Below are 19,453 nucleotides of genomic sequence, written 5' to 3' on the forward strand. Positions count from 1 at the left end.
GAGTATTCCTAGATCTTTCGAAAGCGTTCGACACGGTAAATCACGACATTCTTTTTGACAAACTCAATCATTATGGGATCCGTGGTCTGGCACTAGAATGGGTCAAAAGTTATTTTTCTGTGAGGACACAATTTGTCGAATTTAATAACGTTAGATCTGCCCCACAGGGGATTTCCTGTGGGGTGCCTCAAGGTTCTATTCTTGGTCCCTTATTTTTTATCCTGTATGTTAATGATTTGAACAATGCTTCCCTGCTTGATGCAATCTTGTTTGCTGATGATACAAACCTATTTATCTCCCATAATGATCCTGTTTACCTAACTAACACATTAAATAGAGAATTAAACAAATTGTCAACCTGGTTTGCAGCAAACCGGCTCTCCTTGAATTTAGCCAAGACTAATTTTATGGTATTCAAGCCCTGGCAAAAGAAGCAATCCTTTGAATTTCAAGTTTTCATAAATGAGCAGCCTATCCTTCGTGTTTCTGAGACCATGTTCTTGGGTGTTTTACTAGATGACAATTTGACCTGGAAATCTCATATATCCTTAACAGCAAATAAATTATCCAAATCTATAGGTATTATTCATAAATCTAGGTTTTTTCTCTCTACTCACTCCCTTCGTACTTTATACAATTCTATGATCCTTCCATATTTATATTATTGCAATTTAGCTTGGGCTGGTACCTATAAGTCAAACCTTCAAAGAATTGTAACCTTACAGAAACGTGCGTTAAGAATAGTAAGCAATTCCACATACATTGCCCATACTGGCCCTATCTTTAAGGAACTTAAACTCTTAAAATTTCATGATATCCATTCGTTTCAATTAGGCTTTTTTATGTTTTCATTCAAGAACTCTACACTCCCTTCCAAATTCAATAACTTTTTTTTACTGAATAGTCAAATCCATAATTATAATACTAGGAATGCTCAGTCCTTCCGCTTGCCACTGTGCAGAACGAACACCAGGAAGTTTTCAATTTACTTTCAAGGTCCAAACTTTTATAATTCGCTAACTTCTGACATAACTAGTTCTCCCTCCTCCGCTTCTTTTAAAAGAAAGCTTAAAGAATTTCTTCTTTCTAGGTATTAACTTCTGTAAGGCTGTAATTCTTAACTAACTAACTTACTTAATATGTGTATGTGTACGTGTGCGCGGTCAAAGTTAATTTACCATAAGTCCATATTGTAATTCTAATATAAGATTAGTTAAGTGAGGAAGCCTGACTTGTTATAAGCCTCGTGGTTTCTTTCAGGTTTCCTCGCCATTTATTTTCTTTCTTCAATTTTTTTTTCTTCATTTTTTCTTCCCATCTGTAAATGTTGTGTATATGGCGAAATAAATATTGTATTGTATTGTATTGTAAAGAGACAGTGTATGAAAACGACCTTTGTGGTTCCTTACAGCGGATATTTCTAGTCGACTTAACTTTCGCGAGGGTAATTATTTTTGGTCATTGAAAAAGTTTCGTGAACATCACTGTCAAAGAAAAGAAAAAGGTTACGGTACCCGAGATTTAAAATACACTCTGTTTTTTATATAAAAACGTCTAATTTTGGAGCTGAGGCTGAACGTTCTCATATTTTTTTGTGATTTGAGGCTGAAAACGTTCTTAAGATGTTCTTAAATTACAAGGTATACACGACATGTATTTCAGTAAATCAATGGGGCCGTGACCAGGAAACCTATCAAAGTGCATTGTCTGCTGAGATATGGTATCAAGAACTGCTGATTATGGCAAACCGAGATGTTTGTCACCATTGTTAATGTTACACAAAGTATTTTGGTTAATTTCTATTTGTTACCTTGATTTTATATACAGATTAGCAAAATGAAAACGCTCTTAATCGACTCTCAGCCTGAGGAACGTTCTTAATACGTTCTTAAAATTTTGGTTAATCTCAGCCTCGACGTTCTTATAAAAAAAGGCTCTTATAAAAAAAAACAAAAAAAAAAACAGCGTGTACACCATGAGTGATTCACGGAGAAACGATTCAGAACATTCACTTAACAGTTTATGTAACTCTGGTAAAAACTCGATATCCTGGCACACTGGCAGCCAAGCCTATGTGTACAGAAAAACAGCCAATAAGCGCTCGAGATACCTCGCCCTGTTCCAGGCTCTTTCCTACCTTATTGTTCTCCAACTCATCCTTCAGCGCCTCAAGATTCGCTGGTCCGATAAATACCCCAGTGTGAGCTCGCTCCAGCTCTCCAAGCCACTCGGCCAGCTTGTCTCTGTTCTCTTCAAACTCATTCCACATTTGAATGGATTCCTCTATCACGCATTTCACTGACAGAGCGTCCTGACAGAATTCGGCCCAGTCTTCCTCTAGCTGGTTCAGCTCGCTCTCCACAGAGGCCTTGCTTTTACCCGAGATGACCTGGAGCAGAGCATCGCCCTTGTTGTAAACTTCACCGATCAGCTGATCGTTTTTGTCCATTTCGTCAAGAAGTCCCTGAGATGTGAAAAGATAAATTCTCTTTACAATATACGACACACTATCAAGCAGGCAAGTAATAAGAATACATATCTGTGTTACCACAACGCTCTTCTTTGTATTGCTTTTCATTTAGCTCTTGTTTTCTTTCTCGCATAATTTTGTTTTAAACAAGGCAGATGTAAACAAACGCACTTTTGTATTAAAAGGTATACTGGAAAAATTCAGTTGCGGAATGAACTCTTACGAAAAAAAAAACATTGCGAAAATCATTTTTCGCGGAAACTTGTTTTTGCAATTAGTAAAAGCAACAGCTAAAACCTAAAAAATGTATGTTGGCCAATGGTAAAGTAACTGACCTGCAACTCATCATTCATATCTTCAAGACTGCTTTTGTTCTTGTAAGTTCCACGACACTTCTCTAGGGTGGCCAAAGCAGGACAAAACCACGCACCCCACTCCTGTACGGCAACAATGTACGCGCTAAACTGTTCCACAACAAACTCCAGCTCCACATCCATATCTGGCGCATGCGGAATAGTTTCCTCAAGCTTGACCCCAGCGTCCTCCAATGTCTTGTCCACCGAGGTGACGTCTAAGTTAATCTTGATCATGTCTTCCTTTAACTCATCGAGTTCAGCCTTCTGAGATTTCAATTCATCCTCCAAAGTCTGAAGAAACAGAAGAAAATAACGCGGTTTACTAATTGTCATCATCATCATCATCATCATCATCATTGTTGTTGTCCCCTTCTGTCTCCAAAGACAATGGACTGCGCCAGAAATATCATCATCATCATCATCATCGTCATCGTCATCGTCATCGTCATCGTCATCATCATCATCATCATTATCATCATCATCATCATTATCATCATAATCATCACCATCATCATCATCATCACCATCATCATTATTACCTCATAGAAAACATACTCATTCGCATGACTCATAAATACATTACTCCTAAAGGTAAAGCAATCCCTATAGGAAGTTTACTGGAGACACATAATAGGAATCTAAAAAAAATACTCGTAACAAGAGCACGTTTGCGTTCAGTCTCTTTTTGTAACTACGCAAACTTCCGATAAAACTGCTGACGCGGAGGGTGAAGATATGTCTGGAGTATTGTTCCAGTGCAAAAGGCTATTTTAGTATTGGTTGGAGTACATTTTATCTGTTGGATAGAGTTATCCGTTCTTTGTACAACTGGGACCTGGACCCTTAAATTAAATCAGAATAAATTGGACTAGGTTCCCGTAAATGGATGTTAGACAATTGCTCTGTGTGAGACAAAAAAATACTTTATCATCCAAATTCATCTGTTTTCTCAGCTACAAACCTTGCTTTCACGCAGTTTACGTTGGACTTCCTCCACCGAATCATCCGTCGTGTAAGCACACACAGAGAGTCTCCTAGAAGTGTTAACAATTCTTTCTATGACGTCGTCCAACAGAGCCCTAATCTCCTGTTCTGTTCTGTCAGGTCTGGGTGTCTCTTCCCCTGTTACCGTCTCCAAGCTTTCTTTAGAGCACTGCTCCACCTGCCAAAGGTGAACATAGACTTTAGGAACTCCTCTTTGATTCAAAATTCTTCACTCCATTACAAAACAAACAGCGCAACAGGAAAGTACTGCTCAGCAGCTTTCATTTGGATGGTCACACTTTAGGATTTCGTACACAGACTCAAAGGTTAGAATCACCTTGTATAGCATAATAAACAGCACCACAGGAACGTACTGCTCAGTAGCTTTCATTTGAATGGTCACACTTTAGGATTTCATCAACAGACTCAAAGACTAGAACCACACTGTACTTAAACCCATTCAGAAAAGCTAATTTCGACCTTAAGTGATTTAACACGTAGATTGTATCTTTTCTTTTGTCCCTCAAAGTGTAGTGTTGTGATTAATACAGCCGGACTCGGGAAGCAGAAAAAGTGTCCGCAACTGAAGCTGGCTGCTTATAGGAATGATCGTCATAAGGGATTGGTGACCGCCTCCGTATCAAAAGTTATTTGTTTTATTCTCTTATACATGTAAAAAGAAACTGTACTGTATCTTAATGATTAAAGAACAAACCACTTTATCACTGCAGCAAAAGGTCATGATGTAGTTTACAAATGTTTATGAATATCTTTCATAGTAAAGCACCAATTAAGAGTAATGGGTATCACGATAGGTAGATGCGTATGGAAGACTGCTCCATGGAACACAGAAATATAAGCTGCAAATCAAATCTGGCTGGTTTATGAGACAGTAATAAAAATTACGGTCGCGGAAATTAACGCGCCACTTAATTAATGACGTGGAAATTAACTTTAGCAACAATTAACACGAATTTTTATATTCGCGTTAATATCATGAAGCGTCAATTTCCTATAATAAGGTATTACTCATTTATAAACCAATCACCGATGACTCATTCATGTCATTAATAATCAATTAGTTATGTCTGGTAAATTACAAAGTTACGTCACGAAGACGTTGCGAATAATCCGTTCGTTAATTACAATCCAATGAACCCAGCTGCCAAATGTTCAACGCATCCGATTGGCTAATTAGGCCAAGATGACGGATTGCGAAAACCAATCACTGGCGGAGTTGTGCGCAAAAGCAGCTTATTATTGGCTAATCACTTTAATTTTCGAGCGAAGTACGTTGCTCCCTTGAACGATCCGCAGTATGGCTATTTACCGACTCCAAGGGTTTTCTGTTTTAGCTGGTCTGAAATTTGGACATACATTTTACCATTAAAATTAAAATTTCATTTGGCATTTTGGGTTACAATTGAAGAATGGTATTTCAGGAAATCACGCCGGGGGCAGATCCCATTGGTCTCCATTTGTGTTCATTGCCTTCAAACGTAAAAGAAGAGCGACTCTGAAAAAAGGTGTGCCAGGTTCAAGAGGACACGTAAAGAATCCGGTATAAAAAAAATGATAAAATTTGTTCTAGGGTCAGGAATTAGAAAGCCGTATGGGAAAAGAATTCCAAAAAGGATTCCCCGCTGAAACTGGGAAAATGGGTGATTTAAAACACGGCGCAATTTCAAAGGAGATTACAGGAGGGAGTGAGTTGCGAAATCGACTTACGGTGAACTAAAAGGCGTTGCCGTGACGTCATAGAGAGATTGAGAATTTCCTTTACGGCAAACAGCAGGTATGACCACGTGACCATATTTGCTCTTCATTTGTCGCTTGGTAGTAGTAGTTTAGCGCTAGCATCAAAGTCCAAAATTATTTTGCAACGTTCTCCTCTATGTACTAATTATTTTAAGAAAATATAAACAAGAATCTCACCTTTACAATTTGCCGTAAACGCGACTCTAACTTTCCCTAATAACGTAATTACGGTTATTAATTGATGAACTGATTGCGCAGTAAAATCGTAACGTAATTGTCTCATTTACATACACTAAACACTATAAAAGATCCCGCTGTTTCCGACTTTAATTACTTAATTAACACATTGCGCAACCCAGTCATGACGTAATCGTCTCATTTACATACTCCAAACACTATAAAAGATCATGGGGTTTTCCAAGTTTATTACCTTTAAACTTTACTGGTTTACTCTTTGAAAGAAGAAGTCAAAATTTCTAGCTGAGTGCAGACATGGAAGTATTTTCACTTCAGTCAAACACCAACACAGAAGTTCTCCTGATTGAAACTGCTAAAGAAAACCAACCGAGACTTACAAAAAGATGGACAACAGAAGCAAACCTGGCCGCAAAAGGAACAGATGCAAAAAGCAGAGCTGTATCGTGCAGTAGCTACTTTGAAGAGAAGGGTTACTTTGTCAAACAAAGATCGGATCGCCTGACAGAGAATGCCAAGAAGTTATCCGAAGAAGAGATGTACGCGCTGGAGTTAGACATTTTCAAGCCTCTGGATTTCTACCAAATTTTATTCGACAGAAAGAAGAACGTAGACAAAAAAGCATCTAGCAAGACAGCCACTTTGAACAGAACATTTGTAATCAGACTTTAGAATCGCAGTGCGACTTAACTGAAATTATTGATAAAATGATTGCTTAGAAGGTGACTTACACACTAAACTTGGCTTAATTCATGCCAATTTTCTGCGTTTGTAGATTTCGTCGAAATATTTTTCAATATTATTGTTCTAAGCGACGAGAAATGAAATTCTTCGTAATCGATCCCGCTTTCGACCGAACACTTAAACTGTGTTAGAAACCGGGCATGTGAAAATTATACTGATCAGTAAAGAATCTTTGAATTCAATAAATGTTTAACTTTTGTGACATTGTGGAAAAGCAAATGAAATGTAAAGAAAAATTGTGGAACAGTGTTGTAATCGTTTTGGAATTAGCGCATTAGAAATGTTTGTAGTACATTTTAATCAGTCGTTCGTTAAAAGTAACACCAACATAAGTTAAAAAGGAATAAAATCACTTTGAAAAACTAGCCTTACATCTCATATGTGGTATTTTTTAACTCTATCATGCTCTCCTATTTACCCTTTGGAGCAAATTTAAACAATGGAATGGTTTCAACAAAACGCCTTTATAATTCTCCTGACTGAAACTTCTTACATTCAACGTTTCTTCAACGCACGGTCCCCAACCTCCTGTCCTTCAAAAAACCCCTACGCCCCTAATAATTGATCTTTACACAGAGCTTTCCTCACTCCGTCATGTCTTCGTTCATACTCTATTTGACCTTAAGCTTCCCACATTCAGTCATTAGATCGCTAACAGCTACACATGTAACTTAGTGGGTTCTCTATATTAGCTATGATAGGAATGGTTCTCATCGATTGACTCTGTATAACCATTAGAAGGCCCCGTGTTTCCTTCATTAACGAATCCAATCTTTATCATGTCCAACTCTCGTTACCAGCTACATCTTCAGTTTAATAATAATAACAATAATAATAATAATAATAATAATAATAATAATAATAATAATAATAATAATAATAATAATAATAATAACTTTATAAACGTGTCAAGAAATGTAGCTGAGGGGAGAAGTCCCCTCTACTAATAGTGGACACCTAACTAAATTCTAGAAAATTCTAAAAAATGAATTAAAATTTACATCGTAAACCATATTAATAAAATTTCATACATCAATCGCAAAAAATCATGTAAATCATGTAAACCCTAGTTATTCTCGGCATAGGCTGCAGCCTCGACAGTTACTGACACCCACTGTCTACAAATTGGCCATGCAGTTCCTTTTCTTTCACTTCTTGAGTTCTTTCCCTCCTCGTACACTCATGCTCACCAAGACTCTCCTATGTGCTTTTCTCCGTAGTCTTCCCCTTACCAGTCGACCTGTGGTGGTGGCGGCTGCGGAGCCACTGGCAGTGGTAGCGGCGACGGCAGCGGCACCGGAGATAGTAGTAGTATTAGTAGTATTAGTAGGAGAGCCGTCGATTACTCATTAATTATCGGTAATAATAAGCTAATTACTCGTCGATTACTCATTCACGTCATTCATCATCAATTAGTTATGTCTGGTAATTAAAGAACATTGTAAATTACATAGCTACGTCGCAATGATGTTGCCACATATCCGCTAAATATCAGCAAGTTATTCAACCTGCCAAATTTTCAAGGAGGTAGTGAACCTTGGAAATAAGGCTAAGAAGACGGATTGCGAAAACTAATTACCCGCGGAGTTGTGCGCGAAAGAGGCTTATTATCGGCTAACCACTGTAATTTGCGATTCAAGTAGCGTCCGACCTTCATTTATCTCCAGTATGGGTATTTACCGACTCCAAGGGTCTGTTTCTAAGCGCTTTAGCTCTGAAATTTGAACACACATTCTGCTTTTTAATGTAATTTAATTTATTAAGCTACAAAAATTGCTAACTTGCAAAAAAGAGTAATTTCCAAGGAGATTACAGGAGTGAGTTACGAAATAATCGACTTACCATGAACTAATAGGTGTTGCTGTTAAGATAATTAAGTAATCACATAATTAAGGGAATTAATTGATAATGAACATATTTCGCAACCCAATCATGACGTAACTGTCTCATTTACATACTCCAAACTCTATAAAAGATCGCGGGGTAGAGAGCTTTTTTACCTCTTCACTTGTCCCGTTTACTCGCTAAAACAAGAAGTCAAAATTTCTAGCTGAGTGTAGACATGGAAGTATTTTCACTGCAGTCAAACACCAACACAAAAGTTCTGCTGATTGAAACTGCTAAAGAAAACCAACCGAGACTTACAAAGAGATGGACCACAGAAGCAAACCTGGCCGTGAAAGGAACAGATGTAAAAAGCAGAGCTGTATCGTGCAGTAGCTACTTTGAAGAGAAGGGTTACTTTGTCAAACAAAGATCGGATCGCCTGACTGAGAATGCCAAGAAGTTATCCGAAGAAGAGATGTACGCGCTGGAGTTAGACATCTTCAAGCCTCTGGATTTCTACCAAATTTTATTTGACAGAAAGAAGAACGAAGACAAAGAAGCGTCAAGCAAGACTCCCACTTTGAACAGAACATTTGTAATCAGACTTTAGAATCGCAGTGCAACTAAACTGAAATTATTGATAAAATGATTGCTTAGAAGGTGACTTACACACTAAACTTGGCTTAATTCATGCCGATTTTCTGCGTTTGTAGGTTTCGTCGAAATATTTTTCAATATTATCGCTCTAAGCGACGAGAAATGAAATTCGTCGCAAACGATCCCCCTTTCGACCGAACACTTAAACTGAGTTAGAAACCGGGCATGTGAAAATTATACTGATCAGTAAAGAATCTTTGAATTCAATGAATGTTTAACTTTTGTGACATTGTGGAAAGGCAAATGAAATGTAAAGAAAAATTGAGGAACAGTGTTGTAATACATTTTGGAATTAGCACATTAGAAATGTTTGTATTAGATTTTAATCAGTCGTTCGTTAAAAGTAAGACCAAAATAAGTTAAACTGAAAAGGAATAAAATCACTTTGAAAAACTAGCCTTACATTTCATATGTGATATTTTTTTAACTCTATCATGCTCTCGCATTTACCCTTTGGAGCAAATTTAAACAATGGAATGGTTTCAACAAAACGCCTTTATAATTCTCCGACTTAAACTTCTTACCTTCAACGTTTCTCCAACGCACGGTCCCCAACTCACTGTCCTTCAAAAAACCCCTACGCCCCTAATAATTGATCTATACACAGAGCGTTCCTCGCTCCGTCATGTCTTCGTTCATACTCTATTTGAGTCAGCTTCCCACATTCAGTCATTAGATGGCTGACAGTTACACATGTTACTTAGTGGGTTTTCTATATTAGCTATGATAGGAATGGTTCTCATCGATTGACTCTGTATAACCATTAGAAGGCCCCGTGTTTCCTTCATCAACGAATCCAATCTCTATTATCTCCAACTCTCGTTACGAGCTACATCTTCTGTTTGTCTACAAATTAGTCCTACTGTTCCTTTTCTTTCACTTCTTGTGTTCTTTACTTCTTCGTACATTCATGCTCACAAAGACTCTCCTATGTGCTCTTCTCCCTAGTCTTCCCCTTACCAGTCGACCGGCCGCGGAGCCGCTGGCGGCGGTAGCGGTGACGGCAGCGGCAGCGGAGATAGTAGTAGTAGTATTAGTGGTATTAGTAGGAGAGCCGTCGATTACTCGTTAATTATCGGTAATAATAAGCTAATTACTCGTCGATTACTCATTCATGTCATTCATCATCAATTAGTTATGTCTTGTGACTAAAGAACATTGTAAATTACATAGTTACGTCAGAAGGATGTCGCAATAGATCCGTTCATAATCAGCCAATCATTGAACCTGCCAAATTTACAAAGAGGTATTACGCTTCGCAAAAAGGCCAAGATCACGGATTGCGAAAACTAATTACCTGCGGAGTTGTGCGCGAGAGCAGCTTAATATCGGCTAATCACTGTAATTTGGGAGCCAAGTGGCGTATGCCCTTGATTAATCCCCAGTATGGCTATCTACCGTCTCGAAGGTTTTTGTTTCAAAGCGCTTTAGGTCTGAAATTTGGACATACATTTTGCCATTTAATTTAATTTCAGTGTAACTTCGAAATAGTTTGCCTTCTGGTCTGAAACTGAAAATGTCTTTGAAAGAAATCGCGGGAGCGGGTGGGCATACTGGTGTGTTTTCGTTTTGTTATCTTCAAACGTTAACGAAGAGGGATTCCACGCTTCGGCTAACATTCCATAACTTCAGATCAGAAAAAGCGTCCGCAAAATTTGAGAGGGCACGTACGAAATCCGGTATAAATAATATTAAATTTTTGTGGAAACCGGGTCACGATTTGTAGGATCGGACGGCAAATCCTCACCAAAATAATGCCAAAAAGGATCCCCCAACCCCACTCCCTCCCTCCCCGGAGTTGCAAAAAAGGGTAATTTGCAAGACGGAGTAATTTCAAAGGAGGAGTGAGTTGCGAAATCGACTTACGATGAACTAAAAGGCGTTGCCGTTAAGATAATTAAGTAATCACACAATTAAGGGAATTAATTCATAATGGACATATTTCGCAACCCATTCACGATATAACTGTCTCATTTACATACTCCAAACACTATAAAAGATCACGGGCTTGTGAGCTTTTTTACCTCTATACTCGTCGCGTTGACTCGCCAAGAGAAGAAGTCAAAATTTTTAGCTCAGTGTAGACATGGAGGTATTTTCACTCCAGTCAAATACCAACACAGAAGTTCTGGTCATTGAAACTGCTAAAGAAAACCAACCGAGACTTACAAAAAGATGGACCACAGAAGCAAACCTGGCCGCAAACGGAACAGATGCAAGAAGCAGAGCTGTATCGTGCAATAGCTACTTTGAAGAGAAGGGTTACTTTGTCAAGCAAAGATCGGATCGCCTCACGGAGAATGCCAAGAAGTTATCCGAAGAAGAGATGTACGCGCTGGAGTTAGACATCTTCAAGCCTCTGGATTTCTACGAAATTTTATTTGACAGAATGAAGAACAAAGACAAGGAAGCATGTAGCAAGACTCCCACTTACATCCGGGCATTTATAATCAGACTTTAGAATCGCAGCGGGCCTAAACTGAAATTATTGATAAAATGATTGCTTAGAAGGTGACTTGCACACTAAAGTTGGCTTAAAAATTTGTGCGAAATTTTGTACAGTTTGATTTTTACCAAATATCATTTTTGAGAATAGGATGAATCTGAGTGACGAGAAAGAAAAAAAAAATCCCACTTAAGACTGAACATTTCAACTTGTCATAAGTGTACGTTAGCTCTGAAGGACAACACTTAATTAGTTCAAAATTCTTTATATTCAAACATCGTGCTCTATGTGAAAAAATTATTATCGCTTCCTCTTGATGAAGGCTGAAGTTTGAGTCGAAACGTTGGGATTTTTAAACATTTGATTTTTATACCTATATTTTTTAACCAGAAAAACGTTTTATTTATCACAAATAACGGAATGTTACTAGACTTTCGGGAAAACGTTTCCGCCATTTTAAAAGGCATCGTATCCAGATTTTTTAGTTGAAATTTTACTTAGTACAAGCTTGTGAAATCACTAAATGTTCGCCCTTTGGTGATATTGCGAAATCACAAGTATGATGTAAAGAGAATTTCAGATTTGATCTGTCTACACTTGTTAGTTTTCAACACAGGCCACTCAAGCCCACGCGAAATCGATGGCTTATTTAATACATGCATTTTTGTACTGTAATTAAGTCTACCCAGGGCTCCATTTAAAGCAGCTTTAACAAAGCTCAACTAAATGCCTCTGGAAAAATATTGAAGTAAACATGGTTCGTCGTTAGGTCCTCGAGTCTTAAATTGATCTCCACGATTATTATTTGTGCATGCAGCGAAAACAGCTTCAGAATAATGCCTCACATTGGGATGGTTCGAGAAACAAATGGTTGTGCCTGCTAAAACAAAGATTTTTTGCGCGGTTTATAACTACGCGTGAAAAGCAGATCTTGGCAAGGATTATTGGAATCCGAAAAACACTCATTTGGCAGAGATAACTCGGGAGATAATTAAGCTTCAATTTGGGGAAAAAATTCCATACATGGTTTTGTATTTTAACGAATTTTTGTTGCTTAATTATCTCTGAGAAATGGGTGGTCACCCCCAATTTTCCTTTGGGTCCCAAAGATCGACTTTTCCCGAAAAGTCATAAACTGTGCAAAAATACTTCTGAATTAACAGACACCATTCTTAAATTAAATTAAATAACATTGCTGTTATCATTACCTGAAGTGAAGTGTCCATTGCTTCCACAACCTCTGCCTTAGGATAATCTTGGCTGGATAGTGTCCCCTCCCTCGACCGTCCATCAAGCAAGTTTGGTTCACTCCCACCTACAAAAACGCGTCCACTTCCAAGAACGTTGTCAATGAAAATGCTAGCGTTTTCATCGTACTCTTCGTCCCTGTTGTCGATGTTGATTGAAAACGTGCTGCTAGAACTCCACAGTGTATCCATAGACGCTTCATACGATCGTTTACGGTCGCGCACGTCTAATGAGTTCTCGCTTCCGAACGAGAATCGCCGAATCCCGAAGCGGCGCGTCGGGCCAGCATCGAGCATCTCCGGAAGGAACTCGTCTTCGCTATCCTCCTGAATGCTTAACTGCGGTGGGACGGATGAGGGTCGCCGGAGCTTTTCCAGGGTCTCTTTTTGTGCTTCATCCACAGGGAGCCCAGCCATTTCATGAACGCTTTCCCACTCTTGAAAGAAAGGTTCAAAGGATTCGCTCATGTCCACTTCGAGGTTATGAGAGAAATCGTCCACGAGCTTCAAGGCCTGAAGACTAAGTCTCTTCAGCTGATCCTCGCGTGAGGCCACTTGATTCTAAGAATAAACGACATCGAAGTTAATCAAAGAAGCACAGTCGCCCACTCTACCTCCACAAGACTCCTTCCGCTGTTGTTCCTGTCATCGTTATTACTCTGGACCATGTTCTCAGACTATGACCCACACTACTATGCAAATCTTCTGATTGTGCTATCTCCTACATTTTGTCAGATATGACCAAGATCTTGTTGCTACTCATTTAATATAGGGTGGTGCCTTCTTTTGTTAATGATGCGCATAAGTTCTGCGCATCTCGGGATGATCCAAGAAGCTCGAATTTCTTGGGGACGGTGCCTACTAATACAAGGGTATTTTTACGTCCTTTATGACAATGCGAAAAAAGAAGACCTTAGCAAGGGCTTTTGAAATCCAAAAATTAAACTGGGGGTAACCACGCATATTTTAGAGATAATTAAACTTCAATCTGGACAGAAAACGCCATGCATTATTCTATATTTTAAAGCTTTTTCGAATAACTGTTGTTGAATATCTTTGACACATGCGTGGTTAACCCCAGTTTTCTTTTTGGATCCCAACAGCCTCTCTTTTTACCGCATAGTCATAAACTGCGCAAAAATACCTCTGTATTGGGAGACACCGTCGAGGAACTAGTCTGGAGGTAGGGTAGTTTATCTGTCCAAAAATTACGAAATGCGATATCAAAGGTCATCAAATATTTAATGCTGAATAGGGAAACTAATTATTCTCACCTACAAAATAAAAAATTTCTGTACATTGAAATCTAAGTGAAGTTGTTTTCTTTTTGTTGTTGTTGTTGTTGTTGTTAGTTGTAGAAACGCTTTGTGCCCAGTTGTTGCCCTCGGGTTGTCCATTTGTACATAAAACTTTCCCAAAGGAATGGCTCTTTGTAACATAGAAAACCACGCGTGGGAAACCTCTAGAATACTCTTTTTAAACAAACCTTTAACTTCCGCCGTCGTATCACAACATCCGGGTTCTTGTCCTCTTGGTCAGCGGTCGTACTCAGCTCCTTCTTGACGTCAGAGATCCATTGCTGGATTTCGTGTTTGTCTTTCTCAAGGACTTCAAACTCACTCGCCACCTGCTCCAACGCTTGCTTCTTATATCCAACCTGATCATAGAAAATACAAAACATCTTTGAAGAGGACAGTTCACGATAAATCGTATTTACTCAAATCAGGTTAAGGGGGGACTTAGCCTAAATTTGAATGAAATTTGAAGAGGTTTTAAGAAGGGATGGAAGAAAGAAAATGATTTTTGAAACACTAATAGACAGTTGATACCCACGCAAGAGTACCCCAGGTTGCTAGTGGACTAACTTGGTGTCCGTCTATTAATTATTAACTACAAATTCTAATTTTAAAACTTCACTAATTCTTTAATATTTCTTATTTCTCTTAATTTTACCAATCCTTCTAGAAAAACTATCTCCTCCCAAATATACCCAAAAATCACCCAAAAATTCACAAAACACCCCACAACATAGATTCACGGGATGAACTTAGAGTTTTTGGATTGCTTGAAACGTGAACGAGATATTTCCATTAAAGCCATGTCAAGTGCGGTAACATGGCGTTTACGCGACAAGTCAAAAGAGCAACTGACGCGAAGTCACCAAACCAGTTAGTCAACAAAGGCTACAATACAAATGGTAGGTTATAATGATTACTAGTGGTCAAGACAGATCAATATAGGGAGTACTAGAGTAGGTCACAAACTCTTAACCGCGGTAACAGACGATAGGTGTTTTCACGATAGGTCACACCAAGTCGCGATAATCAAAATCAGTTACTTCACTGAATCACAACAGGTCAAGATTGGTTACACTAGGTAAGCATAAAAAGTTAAGACAGGTAATGTTCAATCACGCCTGGTCACACACGTAGAACCCTTAAGGGAACTGGTTCGAAGAGGACCCACCTTGTCTGGGGCTAAGAGTGTCCCATGACCATTACCAACAAAAGTTGAGTTGACACAGAAATATTCACCTGGCAAGAGTCAGCATTACTAGATAAACAAGATCTGATTGTCATTTTTTACCGCTGGATAGAGGGGTAGCTATGCAATAAACACACCATCTTTTGAGGTTGAGGAAGGGGGAAACAGGCAGGGACCACCATCTATGTTGTGGTTTGGTGGGCCCTGTTCGAGTATATTAGTTTTGATCACTCGCCTTAGAACAAAGGAATAAAGGAAGTAACTTTGTTACCTGAATTTTAGCTTCATTCCATGTCTCGTTGACCAGTCGGAGCTGTGCCTCAAATCCTTCCATATCCACAAGTCCATCCCCTTGCCTGAGTTCCGCAAGTAACTGAAAAGCTTCCTGATTCACTGCTTCCAATACCGATTCATTGTCCTCAATATCCTGACCCACAGCCTGAAAAAACGCAATGACAATGAAAACACAGAAATACACTTAAAAACTACTTGGCTCTCTAGCGTTTGCACGAGGTAAAGGTTTGAAATAAGAGAAATGAGACATAAACATTTTCCCGTCTTTCATTGTCCTAAGTTATGTCACTTTCCCAAATTTCTCATTGTTACGTTTTTTGCTTTCGTTTTCCACGTTGTAACGTTAGCTATTTTGCTCATGCGGCCTATTGACCAGTTGTGTTTTCAAATTTCAAATTGTAATGTTTTTGTTTATGTAACTTTAGCCTATGTTTTTGATGTATCTATTGTAACTTTCGAATTGTAACGTCTCTTGTCACGGGGTCAGTCTCAAACATACCCTGAAGAAGAAAGGCCGTGCCTTTCGAAATATTGGGAAAATATACTTCCCTGAACGTGAAATCAGCCTTACTCTCTTTTAGATTGTTCTACAATTTTTGGCTGATTAGATCCCTTACTACAAGATTCGGTACTTTTATTTTGTCGCGATGATCCTTGCAAACACAGTTAATTTCTGAGTACCTTGCACTCTTCAATCTGCTTTTTGCAGTCGTCAGCGCTCTTAACTTGTCGCTTTGTGACAATCCCGTGCGTGTTCTTGAAGAAGGCGTTCATCTTGTGTTTCTGCTCAGCAAACTTGTGCCATTTGCCTGCAACTCGCTCGAAGAATTCTCTCTTTTCTGATATATTCTTCTGCAGTGATTCAAAGCGTTCAATCAACTCTTGGATTTCTCTCATCGCGCAGCCCTCCGCGTCCACCTCCCCCATTTCTTGAGCGGCTCTACTTAGGGCTTCTAAGTCACGCTTGTGAGCATTGAGACGATCAAGGATTCCCTGTAATGACAACAAACATGTGATATGAGCTATTACGCGCTAGAGAGGTCGCTAATAAATACCTAAATATTTAACTATTATTCCACGAGCGCGCGTTGGATATGAGATGATAGATAGCCAACGAGACGCCGAGTTGGCTATAATCATCTCATATCCAACAAGCGCGAGTGGAATAATTGTTTTATTAGAAACAATCAAGAAATAATGCTAGATTTTGAGGATTTCGCTTTGCAAGAACAACTAGAAGACAATTTAATGGTCTCTATTTCTCGGGCATGGTATAATGGCTCATATACCATGGCCGCTAAGCCAATCAAATCGCTCGAATTGCATTATACAATGTTCCAGTTTTTTAAAAAAATATAATTACCTTGCACTTGATATAAAAATTGAATGTCGAAAGCAATTTCGCGTCTGCCTGATTCGATTTTCCTTTACAAGGATCAATGATTGGTTTAAAAAACTCGCACCACTTTCTGTATTACAATGTAAAACTTAGGATGTTAGTAGTTTGTACGTATCATTTTCTTGTGTTCGTCCTGCTCCGCCTTGACTAGCTGTAGCTATTTCCGGGGCAAGCAAGCCACTACTCGTGTTATTTATTATTTATTTATTTTTTAACAAACACCTATTGATTGATTGATTGATTGATTGATTGATTGATTGATTGATTGATTGATTGATTGATTGATTGATTGATTGATTACAGAAAAATCCCAGGAAAAATTACTAGTTACCCTGCCCCACTCCCCAACTAGGAGATACCCCAGGGGAAAAGTGTTATATCCGGACAAAGAAGGGGAGCACTATACCCGAAGGTTGGACACAATGAGCCGTTTCGCAACAAAGAGCAAACAATAGAGAAATTTAGAATGGAGATTTAGATTTACGACAAAAGGAAAGCGTCAGATTCTCGTTTACACTTCCTAAAAAGAATTAGTAAAATGCTGAGAATACTTTAGCTAATTTTCGGGCTGCTTTCAAGAGCCGTGCTGTGGAGGGATTCTTACATTTTTTTATTAAGATTTATTTATATTGTGTACTGATTTTTACATCTATTACATTGATTGTAATGGTTACTGAAAAATCATTTTAATGGAGTCACTTATAAAGTTGTTGTCATTGTCAAACAACAGCGAGCGGCAAACGTAGGATAATTGTGGTCACGTGGTCATTTTTCCACACTACCTGATATGCTGTGAGCTGGTCCTGAGCGCTATCTATGCGGCAGCTTGTCGAGTACTGCATCTCCGCGTCTCCTTCTTTCTTCTTCAGCCAGCGGATCATCTTTAGTTTGTTCCTGGTGAAGTCCCACCACTTTTTCGCCGTTTTCTCGATGCTTTTCTTGTTCTCCTCCACGTCCTAATTTTGCGGTTTTAAAAGTAGAGAACACAAAACTGAAGCACGACAGAGAAGCGAAATAGAGTACGATGAGGCTTCATTGATGATGTAATACAGCTAAAGCAGACTAGGGAATGCTTAGTGGAAACTGTCTCGATAACGGCTAAAATTTACTCCTTGCGTGGTTGTCAGAGCCCCCGGGTGGGTGGGGGGGGGGGGGGGGTATTCCGGGGAGGCTCCGCCCGAAATAAGTACCGTTTTCACCCTCCGAAGGGGGGCCAAATTTAATTGTAGCCGCCAAAATATACTGAGAACTGACAGTATAGCAATTAAACTCAAGCATTAGAAAGATTAGCAAAACCTGAGCAGAATTTCTGATAGAAATAACATCACATGAAATTATACTTGCCGCAGGGGGTAAAAGTCGGTATGTGAAAGGGTAAAAAGTTGAGCCTACCAGTATGAGACTTTACTGGGTACCCACCCCTAAAGCCCCCCCCCCCCCCACCCCCGCCTGCAAAAAACCCGGATGTCAGAGATGTTGTAGAAAACACGGTTCAAAAACTGGTTACGCATTTCCGCAACCATGAAGAGAAGCAAAAGTCGGTTCTCCAATTCCAGTGTTGCGCAGTAAGATGTGGTATCTCTTTGTCGGAACAAAACGGATCAAAAACCATATTACTTTGAGTTGAACATGCTTACAAAGGCTAGAATATGACTGTATCGGTGAGAATTGCCCTCAACCAACCAGGGAAAATTGTTAACTTTCATTACAAAATATGAGTCTCCAATGACGTTTCAATAGTCCAACATCCATTTAGCGTTAAGCGGTACCTGTATAACCGTATGCCACTCCATGTTCAAGTCACCAAGTTTCTCCTCGAATGCTACAGCCTGCCCTGAGGACTCCTGCTGCAGCATCAGGTGACCTTCTTTCACAACCACATCTAAATCAAGACACTGCTGCTTCCAAAGATCCACCTTAGCCTACAATTGGAATAAAACAAATTAATGCCGGGTAACTCGCTACCCAGTGGAGGTCTGATTTTGCTCACTCTCTTCAATTTGTGAAGAGTTTGAGCGCAGGCTACTTTCCACTGGTACGGGTTCTAAATTTTTGTGGCGGCAATTTGTGGTTTGAACTAGATTAAAAAAAAAAACATTTTCTGGTAAATGCACTTTTAGTTTTTAAGCACTGTTTTGCTGTTTGGGTTCAAATAGTATAGTGCCGTAAAAATTTGTGTTGAGGCAGATTTAGAGGAAAATGATGAGTATCTCCTTAGAGTAACTCAATTTGTAAATTTTTTGTTCCTTGTCATAAACAGCCACGCGTATTTGTTATGTAATCAAAGTCGTCACGCTTTTCGTTTTGTTTGTACAAAGAGAGCACATGACAACAACTTGATTTACTGGTTTTTGTAGGATATCAAATTTAGTGGGTTTATTTAGGGGCGTGTGATTTAACTCGAAAGGTCTTTTCTGTACGATATCAAAGTGGAATAAATCAGAATTTATACGAAAACGATTACGACTACTTCGTGTTTATAACATGGCGCCCAACGTGGGGCTCGAAATCACGACCTGAAGAAAAGATGTCAGAAGGAGATCTACCACGACTAAGAGCAACTCGCGGGGCCAATAGAGGAGTCATAACGAA

The 19,453-nt window shown here is 39.1% G+C and overlaps 1 protein-coding gene across 3 annotated transcripts in view; it reads right to left on the reverse strand.

Annotated features, from left to right (window-relative positions):
• LOC146481641 (nesprin-1-like) overlaps positions 1–19,453 on the reverse strand; it is a 118,255-nt gene that overhangs the window by 57,038 nt on the left and 41,764 nt on the right. For all 3 annotated transcript variants that reach the window (XM_085107689.1, XM_085107691.1, XM_085107690.1), the window contains 9 exons: positions 18,631–18,783; positions 17,644–17,817; positions 16,144–16,455; positions 15,440–15,607; positions 14,171–14,341; positions 12,646–13,245; positions 3,788–3,988; positions 2,806–3,117; positions 2,138–2,464 (listed from right to left, as the gene is read on the reverse strand). In XM_085107689.1, the coding sequence (XP_084963815.1) occupies positions 2,138–2,464; positions 2,806–3,117; positions 3,788–3,988; positions 12,646–13,245; positions 14,171–14,341; positions 15,440–15,607; positions 16,144–16,455; positions 17,644–17,817; positions 18,631–18,783 (2,418 nt within the window). The remainder of the gene's footprint in view (positions 1–2,137; positions 2,465–2,805; positions 3,118–3,787; positions 3,989–12,645; positions 13,246–14,170; positions 14,342–15,439; positions 15,608–16,143; positions 16,456–17,643; positions 17,818–18,630; positions 18,784–19,453) is intronic.

This window comes from Pavona decussata, unplaced genomic scaffold (genome assembly GCF_977016875.1).
Source record: "Pavona decussata unplaced genomic scaffold, jaPavDecu1.1 SCAFFOLD_48, whole genome shotgun sequence".
Lineage (NCBI taxonomy): Eukaryota > Metazoa > Cnidaria > Anthozoa > Scleractinia > Agariciidae > Pavona > Pavona decussata.